General features: G+C 39.9%; 1 protein-coding gene across 9 annotated transcripts in view; it reads right to left on the reverse strand.

Annotated features, from left to right (window-relative positions):
* Nucleotides 1–18,073, reverse strand: part of COL6A3 (collagen type VI alpha 3 chain) — a 117,239-nt gene that overhangs the window by 68,519 nt on the left and 30,647 nt on the right. For 4 of the 9 annotated variants that reach the window (XM_029069575.2, XM_029069572.2, XM_029069571.2 and 1 more), the window contains exons 2-4: nt 10,699–10,817; nt 8,401–9,018; nt 2,225–2,827 (exon numbers count right to left, since the gene is read on the reverse strand). In XM_029069575.2, coding sequence (XP_028925408.1) covers nt 2,225–2,827; nt 8,401–9,018; nt 10,699–10,786 — 1,309 coding nt within the window. In that variant the 5' untranslated portion in view covers nt 10,787–10,817. Of the gene's footprint in view, nt 1–2,224; nt 2,828–8,400; nt 9,019–10,698; nt 10,818–18,073 lie in introns of those variants that run through there. The other 5 variants (XM_029069579.1, XM_029069577.1, XM_029069578.2 and 2 more) reach the window with 3 other exon arrangements.

The raw sequence follows: 18,073 nt of genomic DNA on the forward strand, positions 1-18,073 counted from the left end.
TAGTTGCTATCTTCCACCACTATTCCTCAAGAACAATTCCAGAGATATTATTGGATTATCACAGTTATTGAATTAGCACCTTAGTTGGCTTTTAAAATTAAGCTAGACTAAATCAAATATACAGATTTTACAGCTAGCCCTGATTCCGTCTGAGGAAGAAGGTGTCTATGACCTTGAGTTTTTTCATTCCTTATTTCCTCATTTATTATCAAATTTGCATCTGGATTCCCTCCTATTTGAGGGAGTCTTGAGGAATTGCAAGATCCTGAGTATTGGGGATACACAGTACTCTTCCCCCTACTTTGTACTTTGATCCTACATCACCCTGTAGACCTGAATTTTTACCAATCATAAGAGAGAATTGAGCTCAACAAGCTACATTTTCCCAGTGACTAAGGTCTTTGGAGAAGTTAGGTCTGGTAATTTCATTAACTCATTTGGTGCATAGAATCAGTAGTGAAAGAGCAGTCTTCACCACTGAATTTAACCACTGGAAATTGTTATCCATTAACATTATCAACCAGAAACAAGGTGATTTTATGAACATTGGAGGCTACATCTGCCCAGGGCTAACTTAATAATCCTGACCTCATATGGGATTGTACCATGCAGTGAAGATGAACCTCTTTGGAGCAACATATTATAGTTCCAGCCAGGGCCATCTCCAAAGGAAGTCTGCTTCATCTATCACTTTCCAGGCATCATCCTTTACCCAGTTCTCCCCTGGGTACTTCAAGCAGACCTAAGACTCCGGGTGGACTAGTGATGGAGCACAGGGTAGCCAGAACTTGGGGAAAAGTTACCAAGTGAACAAACTCCCAGGACATTCAAAAAGAAGTTGTTTCATGGGCAACTTCAAGACTCCTAGCTATCATTTTTCTAGCTGAAATTGTTACAGAATGGATCAGTGGCTTTTACCTCTATCACCCATGGGATTTAGTGATATTTTCTCAAGTTTTTCCAATGTAGACTTCACCAATCATTATCATCAGTGATATTTATTAAGTGCTTACTATGTGAAGAGCACTGTTCAAAGCACTTGGGAGAGTACAACAGAGTTGGCAGACACTTTCTCTGCCCTCACCAATGAGACTATCTGGCTTAGGTTGTATTTAAAACATTACCCAACACCCTTTGAAGAAAGTTTAATCAAAACTATTAAGCTCCTGCCTCAGATGGAAGAATGCCATAAATTTCTAATTGTTTACCTTTAAGATTAGAATGAATCTGTTTCAATCTCAAGAAAATGTGCATTTCATACTTTGCTGGTTGGAATTGTTGACCAGTTAGCCAAAACCTTCTTCCAGTTTGAAACATCTCCCAGCCCTCCAAGAACATGTTTATTTATTTATTTTTTTTAATTATTGGTACAAAGTAGCTATTGGCTATTTCAACATTTTCCTTTCAAAGTAGGTTACACTACTTTAAGCCCTGGTCACGTGACCTACTTATTTCAATTCTTCAGCAGAACCTTCAAGATCTTTCTCCATCACATATGGCTAGAGTCTAGTCTAAATAATGTGCTTTGCCAAAAGCACTAAACCTCCCAAATAGTAAACAACCACCCAGAGACAAATTGTATCGCTTTCATTTAGTGCTTCTGCCGAATAACCATAGACGTTTCTGTGTTCACTTTAGATGCCTTTTACTACTAAACACAAGCACAGAGTTTATTTCAACATTTGAATGAATCATAAATCAGAATTTTTAGTTGAACTAGCCCCAAATCCCAAAATAATTGAATAGTAATGGATTACAGCAAGATTTTCCTAGTCATTCAGAAGCAGCATGGCCTAGTGGAAGATGCTCCATATCCAGTGGAAAGGGCATGGGCCTGGGAGTCGGGGGACCTGGGTTCTAATCCTAGCTCCTCTGCTTGTCTGCTGTGTGACCTTGGGCAAGTCACTTAACTTCTCTGTGCCTCAGTTACCTCATCTACAAAATGAGGATTCCATAAATGTTCTCCTTCCTACTTAGTCTGTGTGTTCCATGTGAGACCTGATTATCTTGTATCTACCCCACCGCTTGACAACACAAATACCACAATTTATTAATCATTGTTCTGCCTCATCCTTTTTTGTATCAGACATCACTATTAGAAATTCTGACATCAGTTACAACACTCAAAGAGGTGATGCTCTTAGATTATTTCCCTGGAGGATTCAATTTTGCCCTCCACCTTCCTTTGAACGATGACACCCAGAATCTAGAAATGCATACATACCTTGTGTGATAATGGTGGGGGGCTGTAAAACAATGTTCCTTTGGGCCACTCCAACAATGTAGGGTAGTAACTGTTCCTGCAGGTCCCCAAGGCTACGGAATTCCGGAGTAGTAAATACGAAGCTCTCATCGGTAGCAATGTGCTGGAGCTCTGCCTTGTCAGCATCCTGAGCCCCAAGGCCAAAGGAAAATATGCTAGCTTGCTTTAAGGCTACCACCCCGTCGTCAACTTCATCACTAGACTGCCCGGCACTTATAAGCACCAAAACCTGTGGAACCCCTTCCTCTACTCTGCTGCCTGTTGCCTGGGTGAAGTGATTCTCTACCACAAATTCCAAGGCGGCTCCAATATTGGCCCCCTCACCACCAGCGAACCTAAGGGCCTTCACCGCATCAAGAACATCCGCTTTAGTGGAGTAACTGTTCAAAGAAAACACCGTGCTGGGTTCATCACTATACTGCACCACCCCAACTTGAATCTGCTGAGGTCCAATTGCAAGTCTCTCAAGGAAATTTACAAGGAAATCACGTATGGCTGAGAAATGGACACTTCCGATGTTGTTTGATCCATCAATAAGGAAAATAAGGTCAGCAGATTCTTGAGCTTTAAAAAAAGAAATGCAAAATGTGAAAGCGTTAAAACAGGTGATTCCATGCAGTCGTACAGTGTTCTGACATGTTTCTTGGGAAAATCAATAAGAAACACGAATATGGAAAAGCAAAACACATGTTGATTAAGAAGTGTGAAATTCTCCTTTAATACTGCATTCTGATTGGATAAGAGTTACAGACCAGTAGAAATTGTCTAAAACAGCACTCCGATTTAAGGCCGGTTTCATTTGAGATTTTTTCCTTTGACATAGTTAAATCCCAGAACTTGTTACTCTTTCTCAGGGAGAGGTTGTCTGACCTGTGGCAGCTCCGGGTAATTTTGGAGAAAATTTTTGAGTGGGATTAAACTGAGAGGAAATTTACATTCCAACAAGCTAATGTAAAGCAAAATGTAGATCAATATAAATTGTAAGATGACTTAAAGTCTTGGCAACATCAGAGAATCAGCATGGCTCGGTGGACAGAGCACAGGCCTTAGAGTCAGAAGGACTTGGGGTTTAATCCCAATACCGCCACTTGTCTGCTGGGTGACTTTGGGCAAGTCACTTCACTTCTGTGTGCCTCAGTTACCTTATATGACAAGTGGGGATTAAGATGGTATACACCATGTGTAACAGGGATTGCATCCAATCTTATTTTCTTGTATCGATCCCAGTGCTTAGTATAGTGCCTGGTACCTAGTAAGTGCTTAATAAATGCTACCATTATTATTAAGGGAAGTACAATCCAAGCAAATTTTCAGATTTCTCTTTTTCACCAGTATATTAAAAAAAAATGAAATGGTTTTCTTGTGAGTTTACAACTACAAGATGGTTGTCCTTGACTTGCAGAATTCACTGCATATTTAAAATGATTCAAGTTATGATTCAAATAATCCATTGCTAGTAACTGGAGTTGTGTAATTTCTTTGAACATTGATCTATTGGCAACCAAAATACCAGAATAGTTTTACTTTCTATGATTTAGTCAACTTTTTTTTCTAAAAGTAACCTTACAAGGTTTTAATTGGTATCATTTCATAATTATTTTCTGATAGCTTTGTGCAAGTAATTTTTATTTTGAGGGAGTTTTGCCAGTAAGGCTACCTGGCCATTGACCATAAATGTGGCCTCAGATATTTCCTGGTCTCTATATTCAATCAAATAATGCAGAAGGATGTTAAACAGAGTGAGATGAAAGCAGTCATGACATAATTATCCAACTTTGCACATTATTACCACACTAAAACCATGACCCAGTGAGTGTCTGCTATTCTAATGCTCTCTGATACAGGTGCCTTTGCCAGCATTCACTGACTTTTCTCACCATCTCTTGGGGAAGATATATTCTTAGACATTTTCTGAGCTTAGGAGGCCCCATTTAAAGATACAGTCAAGTGGGGTGAAGAGGCCAGGATGGGACTGCCCTACTTACTACAACAATTTCAGGGAAAGCTTTGCCTTTCTCTGCTGATGTTCAACAGCTTCAAAAAATTGAGGGGTAGGGAAGGGTGGATTCCTACCCTCACCTCAACATTGACGTATTGTTTGTACCCTTCCAAATTCAGGCCTGATGTGAAAATGGAAGGATCTGGATAAACCCTAAAATTATCCTGTAGGTAGGAGGAACTGACTTTTAAAGCCAAATGCAGTGCTAAAATACTCTTTCCAGGACACGAGCCCATTTCTCTTTTTTTTCTAAGAAAAGAGGCCTGATTCCTCATAGTAGACTGGTGACCGATATTTAGGATGCCAAGAATGGGCATTTTCATTAATTTCTGAGCGGAAACTGCACCCACATGCCTTGATGGCCCATTCTTAGAGAAACTGAAAAGAGAAGCCTTATTGTTTACTTATATGTGATACCTGAAATGATTGACTGAGTTAGAAAGAGGACTCCAATTTCCACCACCACTTCGGTAGAGACACACAAGGGAGAATTAATTTCAAAAGTGCAAATCTTCCGCAACAGAGGCCCATGTATCCCAAATAGATTAACAAATCTTCCAATTTAATTGACCAGAGTATACCTCCCTGCTTTATGCCTAAGCCATGAGAAGTAACGTGGCCTAGTGGAAAGAGCACGGGAGCTGGATTCTAATCCTGACACTACCACTTGCCTGCTGGGTGACAAGGGTCAAGTAATTTGACTTCTCTGTGCCTCAGTTTCCTTATCCGTAAAAAGGGGTTTCAATACCTGTTCACCCTCTTACTTAGGCTATAAAACCCATGTGGGGCAGGGATTGTGTCTGACATAATGATCTTATACCTACCCCAAAATTTAGTATAGTGCTTGGCATAAAATCTGCATTTACCAAATACCACTTTTTGTTTGTTTTTTTTAGAAAGGGTGATGAAATGACATCCTAAAAAAACTGGAGTTTGGTCTTTTTTCCACAAGACAGACCATGAGCAGAAGGGGACATGTCCCCTAAAGCAACCTTGAATGTATGTCAATTCTGCCCAGGGGAGCCATGTGAATATGAGACTTGTTTGGATAAAGGCTGAGACTGCTTTTGGCTTCTCTAAGGGGAACACTGAACAAACTGATTGACCATTCTGAGAGGGTGATCTGGGGGGATTATAGAAAGAATGCTTTCAACAGGAAGGAAGGGTCTATATCATTTCTCCTACACACCTTGAGAGCAATCAAGTAAGTTTTATTTGCCCAGAATCCATCTCTCCCAATTCATGATGCAGGATTGAAAGGTACTGTGTGCTATTTCCTCTCTCCATGTCTCCCTCTTTCTCTATGTATATATGTGCACAGAGAAGAAGCCTGGGGTAGAGGAAAGAGCATGGGCCTGGAAGTCAGAAGGACCACCATTGGCTGCTTTGGGATCTTGGGCAAATCATTTCCCTTCTCTGGGTCACAGTTAACTTTTCTGTAAAATGGGGATTAAGACTGTGAGCTCTATGTGGTACAGGGACTGATTATTTTGCATCTACCCCAGCACTTAGTACAGTGCTTGGCACATAGTAAGTGCTTAACAAATACCACAATTATTATTATTATTATTGTACAATATGAATATAAACTATAATGATAGAATCATATTAAATATATATTTTAACTTCCTAAGAAAAGATTTACTAGAAACCTGAATCTTTTGCTCAATTAATCAAGACAAGAATGATATCCCCTCATTAAATGTATAGATTTCTCCCCAGGGATGCAATATGCAATACCCCAAGGAATAAGAAAACCAAGTGAGGGGAAAAAAACCCAAGCCTGGATTTTTGGTCATTTCTTTTTGGAAACTCTAACCATTTATTACGCAATAGGAGATCATATAGAAATGTTGGATAATTTGTCATCACTGTATAAATCACTGTACTCAAGTACAAACCGATGGAACAAGCTGGTGCTAGAAAACAAATGGAAGCATGCTCGCAAACAACAAAGCAAAAGTGTTGAATTAGCCATAGCTTAAATTTCAGGTACGTGGCAGGGAAATGTCGAGGCTGACGAAATTCTATAGTCTGTCGGTTCTGTTGATGAAAGGAGGATAATCGTCGTACATTTTTCCAAAATAAATTAAAGATGTGCTTTTCTTCTCCTGGTGTGGTTCACATATTATAATGTCCATGGCATTTTAGGGTGGGAAAATTCTAAACTGTTCAGGCATCATGGAATTACAAACACATTCAACACCAAAAGAAATGACACATTAAAAAGTCATCTTGGGCAGATGGTCTATTTGGACTTCTACTGGGTCTTCCAAAGCAAACAGCAATGCCATTAATGATGTCTCTCCTCTTTCAAAAATGAAGGTGCATTCTTCTTTCCTGGGTAAAGCACACAACTAGCAAATGCATTTCAATCATAGAAATATGCCTCGTGTTATGTGTAGAAAAGAAAACATGCCCAAATTTGTTTGAAGAGCAGTAACCTTTAGAAGAGCTCTTGGGATAATGGCAATTTGTTCTTTTTAAGGAATGTAGAAGGAGAACCACCACCAGCATTTGCAGTTTCGACAAAGGTTTTGAAAAAGCTGAATGGTCGGTTAGAGTAGTGGGGACCAATGGGAAAAAATGAAATCTGGAGAATATTTAGGCTATATGCTTTGTCAAAACCCTTGTCCTAAAAATTGGAAGCATTTTTGGTTGGGGTCATGCAGTGAGAAATGATATTGGATGGGATTACAAAAAGAGGTTAATTAGAATAGACAAATGAGAAGATTGATGTTAAAAATTTGAACATTGTGCGTGGTTTGAAGCACTAAAAGACTGAGATACTTTCCTAGGCATAAAAACAAAGGTTTGGTCACTTGATTCTTCTTAAGATGAATACTGTGGTTAAATTCTTCATATTCTTTATTTAATTCAGTAAGCGATTAACAGTTTTCATTCATTACTCATTACAGAGTGGCTCCCCTGGGCCCTAAATATTCAGTCTATTTTCCCCACCAGGTAGAGGTGGAAGAAGGGTTTTTCCTTCTTCTTTCTTCTACTCTTTCCTCTCCCGCTGCCCCTGCCTCTTCCTCTTTCTCTTCCTCAACTCATCACTTTTTCCGTTTTTGCTTTTTGCCCTTCATCTATCTTTGATTGGGCCCTGATATCACCAGTCCCCTCCCTGTCCTTAATTAAATCTGGTTGTGATTTCATCACAGTTGGCCTTTTTTACCAATTTCATGGATTTCCCCCAACAAAATGGGATAACTCTAGATCCCAGAAATCTTTGGGGCAACCTGAAACCACCAAGGAGTTTGAGATGAGACCAGCACCTCAGGGAACCCATAGTCATCTTCAGAGGCTCCCAATTTAGGGACTGTTCTCCCCCTCCCCCACTCCTTGATTTCCAGATCCTCCAGGTCTCAGGTAAAGAAGGGGGATGGTAGTATCATCTGGACATGGTAGCCTTGAAGAAACCATGGTCCCTGAGTGAGAGGAGAGCCTGGGCTTGGAGGGAAAAACCCCAGAGGGGAAAATCACCCTCCCATCCCTAGTTTACCTAAAACTATCTCAGGCAGAGCGGAAGGGTGCAGATGGTGTTTCTCTAATAATATAGATGGTTTAGAATTGGGTGTGTCTTGGTTAAACTGCTCAACCTACTTTGTACAGACACTTAACTGTTCTTGATAACTTTAAATGTTTAGATTTCTTTCCTTCCTGTCTGGGCTGGAGGATGCTCAGTCAGTGCTAAGTTTAGGACTCACAGCTTTATAGCACACTTTAGGAATGCCTTGGGACCTTACCCCCAGACACTGTCTCCTACCCCTCAGCTTTCATGGTGGCTGAGAGGAAAGAAGAAAAGCCTTCCATCTTGTGATAGCATCCTGATAACCTAGTTTTCAGGGGAAACAAAATTGTGGCCCACTTCCTGAGCCTCCACAGTTTCACAACATTAACTTCCATGACTGCTGGTCATTGGTACATTTTTCAACACTATGTAGTTGCTACTACAGACTACAGAAAGATCCAAACCTTTGATTTTACACCTATGAATATTCATCTTGCCCTACCGCTCATCCTCTTGATCCCCAGGGGAAGATTTCTAGCAAATCCATGTTTTAACATGAGCAGTGACCGCAATTCCTTTTTGAAAGCAGCATGGCAGTGTCACAGCATAGCAGTTAGCCATTACCTGTGATGTCTTTGAGTATTTCTTTGGCCCCAGCCATTTCTGGAGTCATAGATGTTTGGACACAGGACACTAAGTCTCCTACTAAGTCATGGAGTGCAGTAAAAGTTTCTATGTTGAACACATGCATATCCAGTGGTTCACTGGCTATTTCCTTTAATTCTCCTTCCTCTGCATCCTGCACTCCAATGGCAAACACAGTTACATCAGCAGACTTAAGCTCAGCCGTGGGGAGAACAATGTCATCCTGGGATTGTCCGTCCGTTAACACTATGATAACCTGAGGGATGCCATCGCTCGCTCTGCTTCCAGAAGCTTTAGTTAGATGGTGGTGGATTAGGTAGTCTAATCCTTTTCCAGTCTTGCTGCCTCCCCCCAGGTAAGGCATAGTTGCAACATGGGCCAGGACATCTTGATTAGCATGATAGGTATTTAACAGGAATTCAGTATGTGGGTTTCCACTGAACTGGACCAGAGCAAAACGGTAATCATTGTCTCCCACATCTAAAGATTTTATAACATCATATAGAAACTCTCGAACAAGTTGGAAATGTTCCTTTCCAATGCTCCAAGAGGAATCCACTAGAAATATTATATCAGCAGCCACGCCGATTTTGACATCTTTAAAAAAACACATTAATTTAAGGCTTTTCTTCAGTTCATCAAAAATCATTTCTCTCTGTCTAAAATTCTTCTTAGTTTGTCTAGCCTAGGTAGACCAGGCCATAAAGAGTTACTAAATTGGCAGGTAGAGGGAAGCAGTGTAAATTGAACACTGGTACTTTCAAACCAGGAATATAAATTCTTAAGAATTTTAGCTGTAGAATCCAAGGTCCCCAAATCTTGACTACCCTATTTCACATGCAGACACCCCCCCGATCCTAATCATGATGGCATGTCAAGTGCAGAATTACAAAGGATAATAATGAAATAGAGCAAACCATTTTTTTCTAAATGCTTTGTTCTAGAGTGGGGTTCTTTACAGGTATTTTGCTCTCACTAGTTCAACTCTCAAACTGAAAAAAAGACAGCTGCTGAATATGTTTAGTCTTCCTGCTTTCAAAGCTTTATTGAAGGCATATCTCCTCTAAGAGGCCTGCCCTGAATAAGCTTTCTTTTAATTTTCTCCCTCTCCCTTCTCCATCACCATGATTTGTTCCCTTTATTCACCTCCCTCTCCCAGTTCCATAGTACTTATGTGCACATCTGTAATTTATTTATTTATATTAATGTCTACCTCCCCCTCTAGACTGTAAACTCGTGGACAGGGAATGTGTCCATTTACTGTTATATTGTATTCTCCCAAGTGCTTAATACAGTGCTCTTCACACAGTAAGCACTTAATAAATACTATTGAATGAATGCACAAATGAATATTTGCCACATAAACTGAACAATTATTTCACAACCATATTCCTTCTGTCAGCTAAATTAAACTATGTCACAAAAGAAAATGAAAGTGTTCTTTTGCTTAATATGCTCATGACTGCCTAATTGGCTCAAAGCATATTCAATCACTTCCTGATAAAACAAATAAATCAAATCCCTATTTTCTACGAGGAAGGGTGTGGCTGGCAATTCTTTTATCTCTCTATCATCCAACCCAGATGGGGGGAAGAAGGATTTCCACAAATATAAGGGGGGCCCATATCATTCTGAGCCCTGGAGAGAACTTGATTACCTCCAATTTCTGCTTGAAGAGGATGAAAGAGCTAAAATATGTGAGAAATCTGGCTTAAACCTGACTAGGATAAAACTTTTTCATACCTCTAAAAACTACTGTTACTGATTTCTTAAAGAAATAAGTTATTTAAATATTACTTTTTTTGACCTTTCAAAAAAACAGATTCATCAAATGTCTAACAGATATACCACCTGAAATACACCGTTTCACTGGTTTCTTTGAGGAAATGTATCTTTTTACAGTTTGATTTTTACCCACAAAAATGTTTTTAGGTTCACAGGTCAAACAAGATTAAAAAAGCATACAACACATTCGGAATGAGAAATACTTGAAGTACAAATATCGCTCACTAGATCAAATATCAGAAAAACCATTTTGAATCCAACTTTTGAAAGGCACTCCTTTTAGTTTATCGATCCAGGAAAATGACAATTATCTAAACAGGTTTTTTTTCAGAATGATTGAACACTGGAAAAAAAATACATGGACTAAACCTGGGTCAAAAACATGATCAGATACAGCATGGTTTTCAACATATTCAATACAATTAATTTTTAAAAAATTAAAGTGGTGAACATAATTTGTTTCAGCCTCCAGACCACAGAACAGAGTCTTACCTTCTTGGTGTTGGGCATTAATTATGTAAGGGCTTGCGAGTAAAAGACAAAATGTTGCCACTAAGGGCAAATGCCGATGTTTCCTCATATTGCCTTAGTTGAAGCACCAGATAATGAACCTTGAAAGAAAGAGAGATCAAATCTGTCAAACTGGGCAGGTTGGCATTCCAAATAATTAGGAGGAGATAAACAAAGAACTGACAAATATAAAAAAAGGCCATCAGATTTGATGCTTCCAATGAAACCCAGTCCAGGTTTTCAGGGAGAAAAATGTAACAGCTGTTAAGATTTCTCATGGTCCTTAATGGTTCTAAATATGTAGGACATTAGCCAGCAAACATTAGGAGACTCTTATACTGGTTGTTTTTAGCACAACTTAAACTGGTAGGACCCAAACTAATTAGGCTGAATCAGGAAAAGCAGGGTTTTCTGAGGACTTACGTCCTCACCTCAGCCTTGTGGAGCCCCCTGATTGACAGCTAATGCCCCAAGATGCTGGCATCATCATCGTCATCAACAATGGTATTTAGTGGGTGCTTACTATGTGCAGAGCCCTATAATAAGCATTTTTGGAAGAGTACAAAGCATTTGCAATTCTACACTGCCCCTTGTCTCTGCAACCAGCCTTCTCTTCTCCCTATAACACCCAGAAGCCTTTCTTCCCAGGATTGGGTGGCTTCAGGGAACAGTATTTGGGGCTCCAATAGCTACCTCTCAATAATATAGCGTGCTGATGCTAGGGGACCAGATATAGGCTCAGAGACAGGACGATTCGTTCATTCATTCAATCCTATTAGCTGAGAACTTACTGTTTGCAGAGCACTGCATTAAGCACTTGGGAGAGTACAATATAGACAATTAACAGATACATTCCCTGCCCACAGTGAGCTTACAGTCTAGAGGAACTAAGAACATATGTCCCTGAAAGTCTTCTTCGAAGCCTCCAAAACAAATCCCTCTATTCTTAATTTAGGCTTACTTAAACTTGATTGAGGCAACCCCAAAATGAAATTTTCTATAGGAATCCATCCTTCAGAATCACAGCCTGCCCATAAAGATATTATCATGATGTTTCATCCATTTCAAACAGATTCCATTATCTATCCTCTAGATTGTAAACTTGTCCTCTAGATCATAAACTATTAGGTAGGGAATGTGACTACCAAGTCTGGTATATTTTTATATCATACTATATCGTGTTTTGTATAGTACAGTGTTCTGTGCACAGTAAGTGCTCAATAAATAAGACTGATTGATTGATTGATCCTGTGATATTAATGGATCCCACTTTCAATGGGCCACATAGAACATTTTCTGCTGCCTGTAGCAATTGCTCACTCTGCAATCAGTGTGCCACAGTGCTCTATTTCCACAATGATCTTCTAGCATGAAATATTTGTGAAGTTTTATTTTAGAGCTATCTAATATGGAACTTTTCAAATTTTGGGAGAAAAAATAATTTTCCAACTGGAAATTGTTGCTGTCTGCAGGGAAAGCATATTTCCCAAACAATTTACAGCTACTTTAACAGAAGAAATTTAAACAAATAAATAAAATGTCAGAGAATGTGCACTCCAGAAGATTTGCAGAAATCTCTTTGTCCAAAAAATCTAAGGTGTATGAAAAGTTACAGTAAACTAGTAAACTGCACATATAAAATAGGCCCACCACTGATGCAATTTTGATATTGTGTTCTTAAGTGACCCTGAATTCTCCCTAACTTAAAGAATTATACAAAGGTGAAGATGATAGAAAAGGGAGAGGGAGTCAGGGAAAAAGGGCTTAAATTGGGGAAGAATGAGATCCAGGTAACAACAGTCAGTCAGTCAATTGTACTTATTGAGTGCTTACTGTCTGAAGAGCACTGTACTAAGCTCTGGGGAGAGTACGATGCAACAATAAATAGATACATTCCCTGTCCCCAACAAGCTTACAGTCTAGGCCACCATACATGATGCATGTTTGTGAACATAGATTAGTTTTGCTGAGTAAACCACAGTACAAAAATTAAACTTCTATCAACTCTTTCTTACAAGTTCTGTGTCCTAAAGTCTTGGTGACTGGACTGAGACTTTCCAGATATTTATGGCAGAAGAGACTCCATCAGATACATTTATGGACCATCTACTATGTGGAAACACTATATTAAGCTTTTGGGAGAGTAAATAAAAGCAAATGGCATTATTGCTGTCCTTTAATGAGTTTAAAAGCTAATGAGGGAGGTGGGTATGTGGAGTGGGAACAGGAGGAAAAAATTAGATATAATAGTAACAACAACAGTCTGGGGAAAATTGAAATATCTGGGAAAAGAGAAGTAGCATGGCTTAGTGGAAAGAGCATGAGTTTGGGAGTCAGAGGATGTGGGTTCTAATCCTTGCTCCACCACAGGGACCTTAGGCAAGTCACTTAACTTCTCTGTGCTTCAGTTAAAATGGGGATTAAAACTGGAAGCCCCATGTGGGACAACCTGATAACCTTGTATCTACTCCAGTGCTTAGAACAGTGCCTGGCACATAGTAAGAACTTAACAAATATTATTATTATTATTAAAAATTAATAAATGAAAATTTACTGGAATATGTTGGCTCAGTCTGTTGTATTGTTTTCCCAAGCTCTTAGTACATTTACTCTGCATGTAATATGCACTCAGTAAATACCATTCACTGATTGATTGACCGATTGAATAATTAAATTGAGAACATACATTAAGAAATGCTCAGCTCTTCCAGAGTGTGTACTTTCACTACATGTTTTTGTTAGAACACAACAGCAGAATTAAAGAACATTCTTTCAGTGACACATGTCTGTCTGAAATAGTTGTGCCCATGCATATGACATCGGTCACTGGATTCTCCCCCTCTAGACTGTAAGCTCATTGTGGCCAGGAAACGTGTCTGCCAACTCTATTGTATTCTACTCTCCCAAGTGCTAAGTACATAGTACAGTACTTTGCACATAGTAAGTGCTAAATAAATACCAATCATGATCAAGATGAGAATGATGATGATGATGAGGAGGAGGAGGAGGAGGATGATTACTCCAAGACAAACTTGAGGTTTCCTTAAAATGAGATCCTGCAAAAATGCAACTCCAGGAGCCCTGGTTATATATATATAAATGTGAAGGATGTATATTGGGAATTCATGAACTTGTCAGATAATAAAACTGCAGGAGAAACCATAATATCTCATTTCACCCATCCTTCATTCATGGAAGCTATAGAACACCAGGAAATGTTAGTGACTTTTCAGGTTGTAGGCTTGAAATTTTTGTCCTAAAGCAGATAATAGTTAAACAGGATTCTTATAAAATGGCATTGGAAGCATGGAAATGTCAATGATTGTGTGGAGAAAACATAGTAAAATCTCTATATGCTACATTTTGAAATTTAAGGCCTTGCCTTATTATAGATAATGCTTTTACTGTTCTTGAAGGACTGATCCACATCACATGCCTAAGCTTTCCAGAGCTGTTTTAAAAATCAAAGAAGGGTTAAGTTAAAAAAATGCTTTTCTTCTCCTGAATGAGGATCTACCCTTAAGGGAACATGGCAAATGATTTCATATTATCCAACAATTGCAATGGGTTCAAGTCAGAAAATATATCACTTTGTTCAACTGTCTCTCTATAACTGAATTGAAAGGAAAAAATTTCACATTCTGAAAATATACCGAGACAAAATGTTTGAGTTTTCATTATTATTACCTGAAGTGTATCAGTAGCAGTTATTTTTGAGGAAAGTAGGGATATTTGGAAAAATAAATGATGTTTTGAATCTTTAATAACAAAATAACTTTACCCAAAATGTGATTAGAGAACCTGTCTTGAGGGTATTGGAAAAGCAAGATAATACTTGTATAATCACCCTGTTCTCTCTAGGCCAATAGTAGTGAGCTAAAGCCCTAAATTTGAATTTATTCCTAGCCCTATGTGCTCTCTGTCTCTATCCAGAGCACAAATTTGCCAGTATGGCCACCCCAAAATGAACTCTAACAGCAATTCTGAATGATTTGCATGGCTATACATGGTGAAAAAGTGCTTTCTGATAAATAGGTTATCCATACCTCAATTCAGCTGAGAAAATTATTATAATAATTATGGTATTTATTAAGCACTTACTATACGTCGAGTACCGTTCTTAGCAGTGGGGTAGTTGCACATTAACTACGTTGGACACAATCCCTGACCCCACATTGGGGTCCCAGTCTAAGAAGCTCACAGTCTAAAATAAATGCCATGGCACAAACTTTTCACTTACTCATAAAGGAAGATCGTGAGGGGCAAAGGGGATCATGAAATCTGTTCACCTGAGTGCCATTTCAGGCCTTTTCCTTATTCTCTGCCCATGGCCTACCCCTTAACTTCTCAATGCTTTCACTTCTTCAGTGTGAAAGGAAGTCATCTCCCAAGTATCAACCACAAAGAGGTTTCATGGAAAGTAAAAATTATGTGGTCAGGCACCTACTTCTGCAGGAAGTTGTGTTTGAATATGAAGGACAGAAATAGAAGAGGAGCACGAAAGAGAAACAGAGAGAGAGTGAGAGGCAGAGTGGAGGAAAAAACTAAGTTCTTGGAAACTTGGAGTTCCTCTGATGTTAATGGGAATTCCATTTGGGGAAAAGATGATATTTAGTGGTGACAAAAAGATTTTCCAAGGAATACTAGATTATTTCTAAGTGTAAAATGTAGTCACTACTGCCTTGTCAGTCCATATTTCAGACTATGTAGTTGGCATGAAATTAATTCTGTTAAAATAATTAAAAGTCAACTAGTTTTGCCAACGTAATATGCGAGTAATGGGATTGTAAAATATCCTTATCTGTTTTAGTTGTGTTTGTTCACTTACTCGTTAAATCAAAATATGCATTAATCCACATTGGGTCTCCAGTTATTAGTAGAAAATTAGTAAATTGTTTTTTGTTTCTGTTTTGTTTTTTTTAATCAGTGAATTATTCATATCAACGTTTCATTTATAACATCTCTTCCCCAAATCTCTGATTTATCATTCAGTGACTTGCCAATTGTTTTAATACATTACATTAACAATCTAAATAACAGAGTTCCACTCAAGGGTGTGGAACTTTGTTTAATTGAGAATTCCAATCCCTTGAGAGCAAAAAGTCTTTTCAAATCATTTAGCAATTTGTGGTCAATGAGGCTCAAAGTGATTATTATCATAGGATCCAGTTTCATTTAACTTGAAAATTTTGACATTATTCTTGTGCAGTGATTATAATTTAAGATGAAAACCCTAATTTAAATGTTTATTTTCTTAATAATTCTAGACTAATTTCCTATCTGAAATGCATCTCATTCCAGATTCTGAAGTGGTCCCTTCTCTCTCACTTCCTGTTGAGTTGAAAATGCCGTGGCGCCTCTAAGTCGAAGACATCTTTTTCCAAGGAGGCTATGAGAAAAGCAGACTTTAACATGAAAGTTCTGGTCTCGTGCAAGCACCAAATATAGACAATCACTAGCTTGGCTCAAGGGCTCCTAGAAACTCTTGACCTGTTCTTAAGCTCTGGAGCAGTCTCCTCTAGCATAATGGGATAAGGAATAGCATGAAAGTTCAGTAAACAGACAGGAATAGCAGTTCTCTTTCTCTGGGAATATGGATTGAGGAATTCCCACAAGTAGTAGTAGTAGAGGTAATAGCAGTAGTAGTAATAGTAGTAGTCATTCAATCATAGAACACTGTACTAAGTGCTTGGAAAGTACAATTCGGCAGCAGAGAGAGAGACCATCCCTACACGACGGGCTCACAGTAGTAGTAGAAGAAGAAGAAGAAATGATCTGAGAAGCAGCGCAGCCTAGTGGACAGAGTATAGGCCTGAGAGTCACAAGGACCTGAGTTCTAATTCCAGCTCTGTCACTTGTCTGCTGTGTCACCTCATGCATGTCACTTCACTTCTCCGTGCCTCAGTTACCTCAGCTGTAAAATGGAGGTGACGTCTATGAGCCCAAAGTGGGACTTGGATTGGGTCTGATCTGATTAGTTTGTATCTACCCCAGCACTTAGTACAGTGCCTGGCACATAGTAAACACTTAACAAATACCATAAAAAATGTCATTAATCAAGTGCTTATTGTGTGGAAAACAGAGTACTAAGCACTGGGAAAGAAAGCACAGGTGAGAGATGCAATCTCTAGCCCTCAAGGAACTGATAGTCTAAGAATTTCATTCATTCATTCATTCATTCAATAGTATTTATTGAGCACTTACTATGTGCAGAGCACTGTACTAAGCGCTTGGGATGAACAAGTCGGCAACAGATAGAGACAGTCCCTGCCGTTTGACGGGCTTACAGTCTAATCGGGGGAGACGGACAGACAAGAACAATGGCACTAAACAGCGTCAAGGGGAAGAACATCTCGTAAAAACAATGGCAACTAAATAGAATCAAGGCGATGTACAATTCATTAACAAAATAAATAGGGTAACGAAAATATATACAGTTGAGCGGACGGGTACAGTGCTGTGGGGATGGGAAGGGAGAGGTGGAGGAGCAGAGGGAAAAGGGGAAAATGAGGCTTTAGCTGCAGAGAGGTAAAGGGGGGATGGCAGAGGGAGTAGAGGGGGAAGAGGAGCTCAGTCTGGGAAGGCCTCTTGGAGGAGGTGATTTTTAAGTAAGGTTTTGAAGAGGGAAAGAGAATCAGTTTGGCGGAGGTGAGGAGGGAGGGCGTTCCAGGACCGCGGGAGGACGTGACCCAGGGGTCGACGGTGGGATAGGCGAGACCGAGGGACGGCGAGGAGGTGGGCGGCAGAGGAGTGGAGCGTGCGGGGTGGGCGGTAGAAAGAGAGAAGGGAGGAGAGGTAGGAAGGGGCAAGGTGATGGAGAGCCTTGAAGCCTAGAGTGAGGAGTTTTTGTTTGGAGCGGAGGTCGATAGGCAACCACTGGAGTTGTTTAAGAAGGGGAGTGACACGCCCAGATCGTTTCTGCAGGAAGATGAGCCGGGCAGCGGAGTGAAGAATAGACCGGAGCGGGGCGAGAGAGGAGGAAGGGAGGTCAGAGAGAAGGCTGACACAGTAGTCTAGCCGGGATATAACGAGAGCCCGTAATAGTAAGGTAGCCGTTTGGGTGGAGAGGAAAGGGCGGATCTTGGCGATATTGTAGAGGTGAAACCGGCAGGTCTTGGTAACGGATAGGATGTGTGGGGTGAACGAGAGGGACGAGTCAAGGATGACACCGAGATTGCGGGCCTGCGGGACGGGAAGGATGGTCGTGCCATCCACGGTGATGGAGAAGTCTGGGAGCGGACCGGGCTTGGGAGGGAAGATGAGGAGCTCAGTCTTGCTCATGTTGAGTTTTAGGTGGCGGGCCGACATCCAGGTGGAGACGTCCCGGAGGCAGGAGGAGATGCGAGCCTGAAGGGAG

Source organism: Ornithorhynchus anatinus, chromosome 7 (assembly GCF_004115215.2).
Source record: "Ornithorhynchus anatinus isolate Pmale09 chromosome 7, mOrnAna1.pri.v4, whole genome shotgun sequence".
In the NCBI taxonomy this organism is placed as follows: Eukaryota; Metazoa; Chordata; class Mammalia; order Monotremata; family Ornithorhynchidae; genus Ornithorhynchus; species Ornithorhynchus anatinus.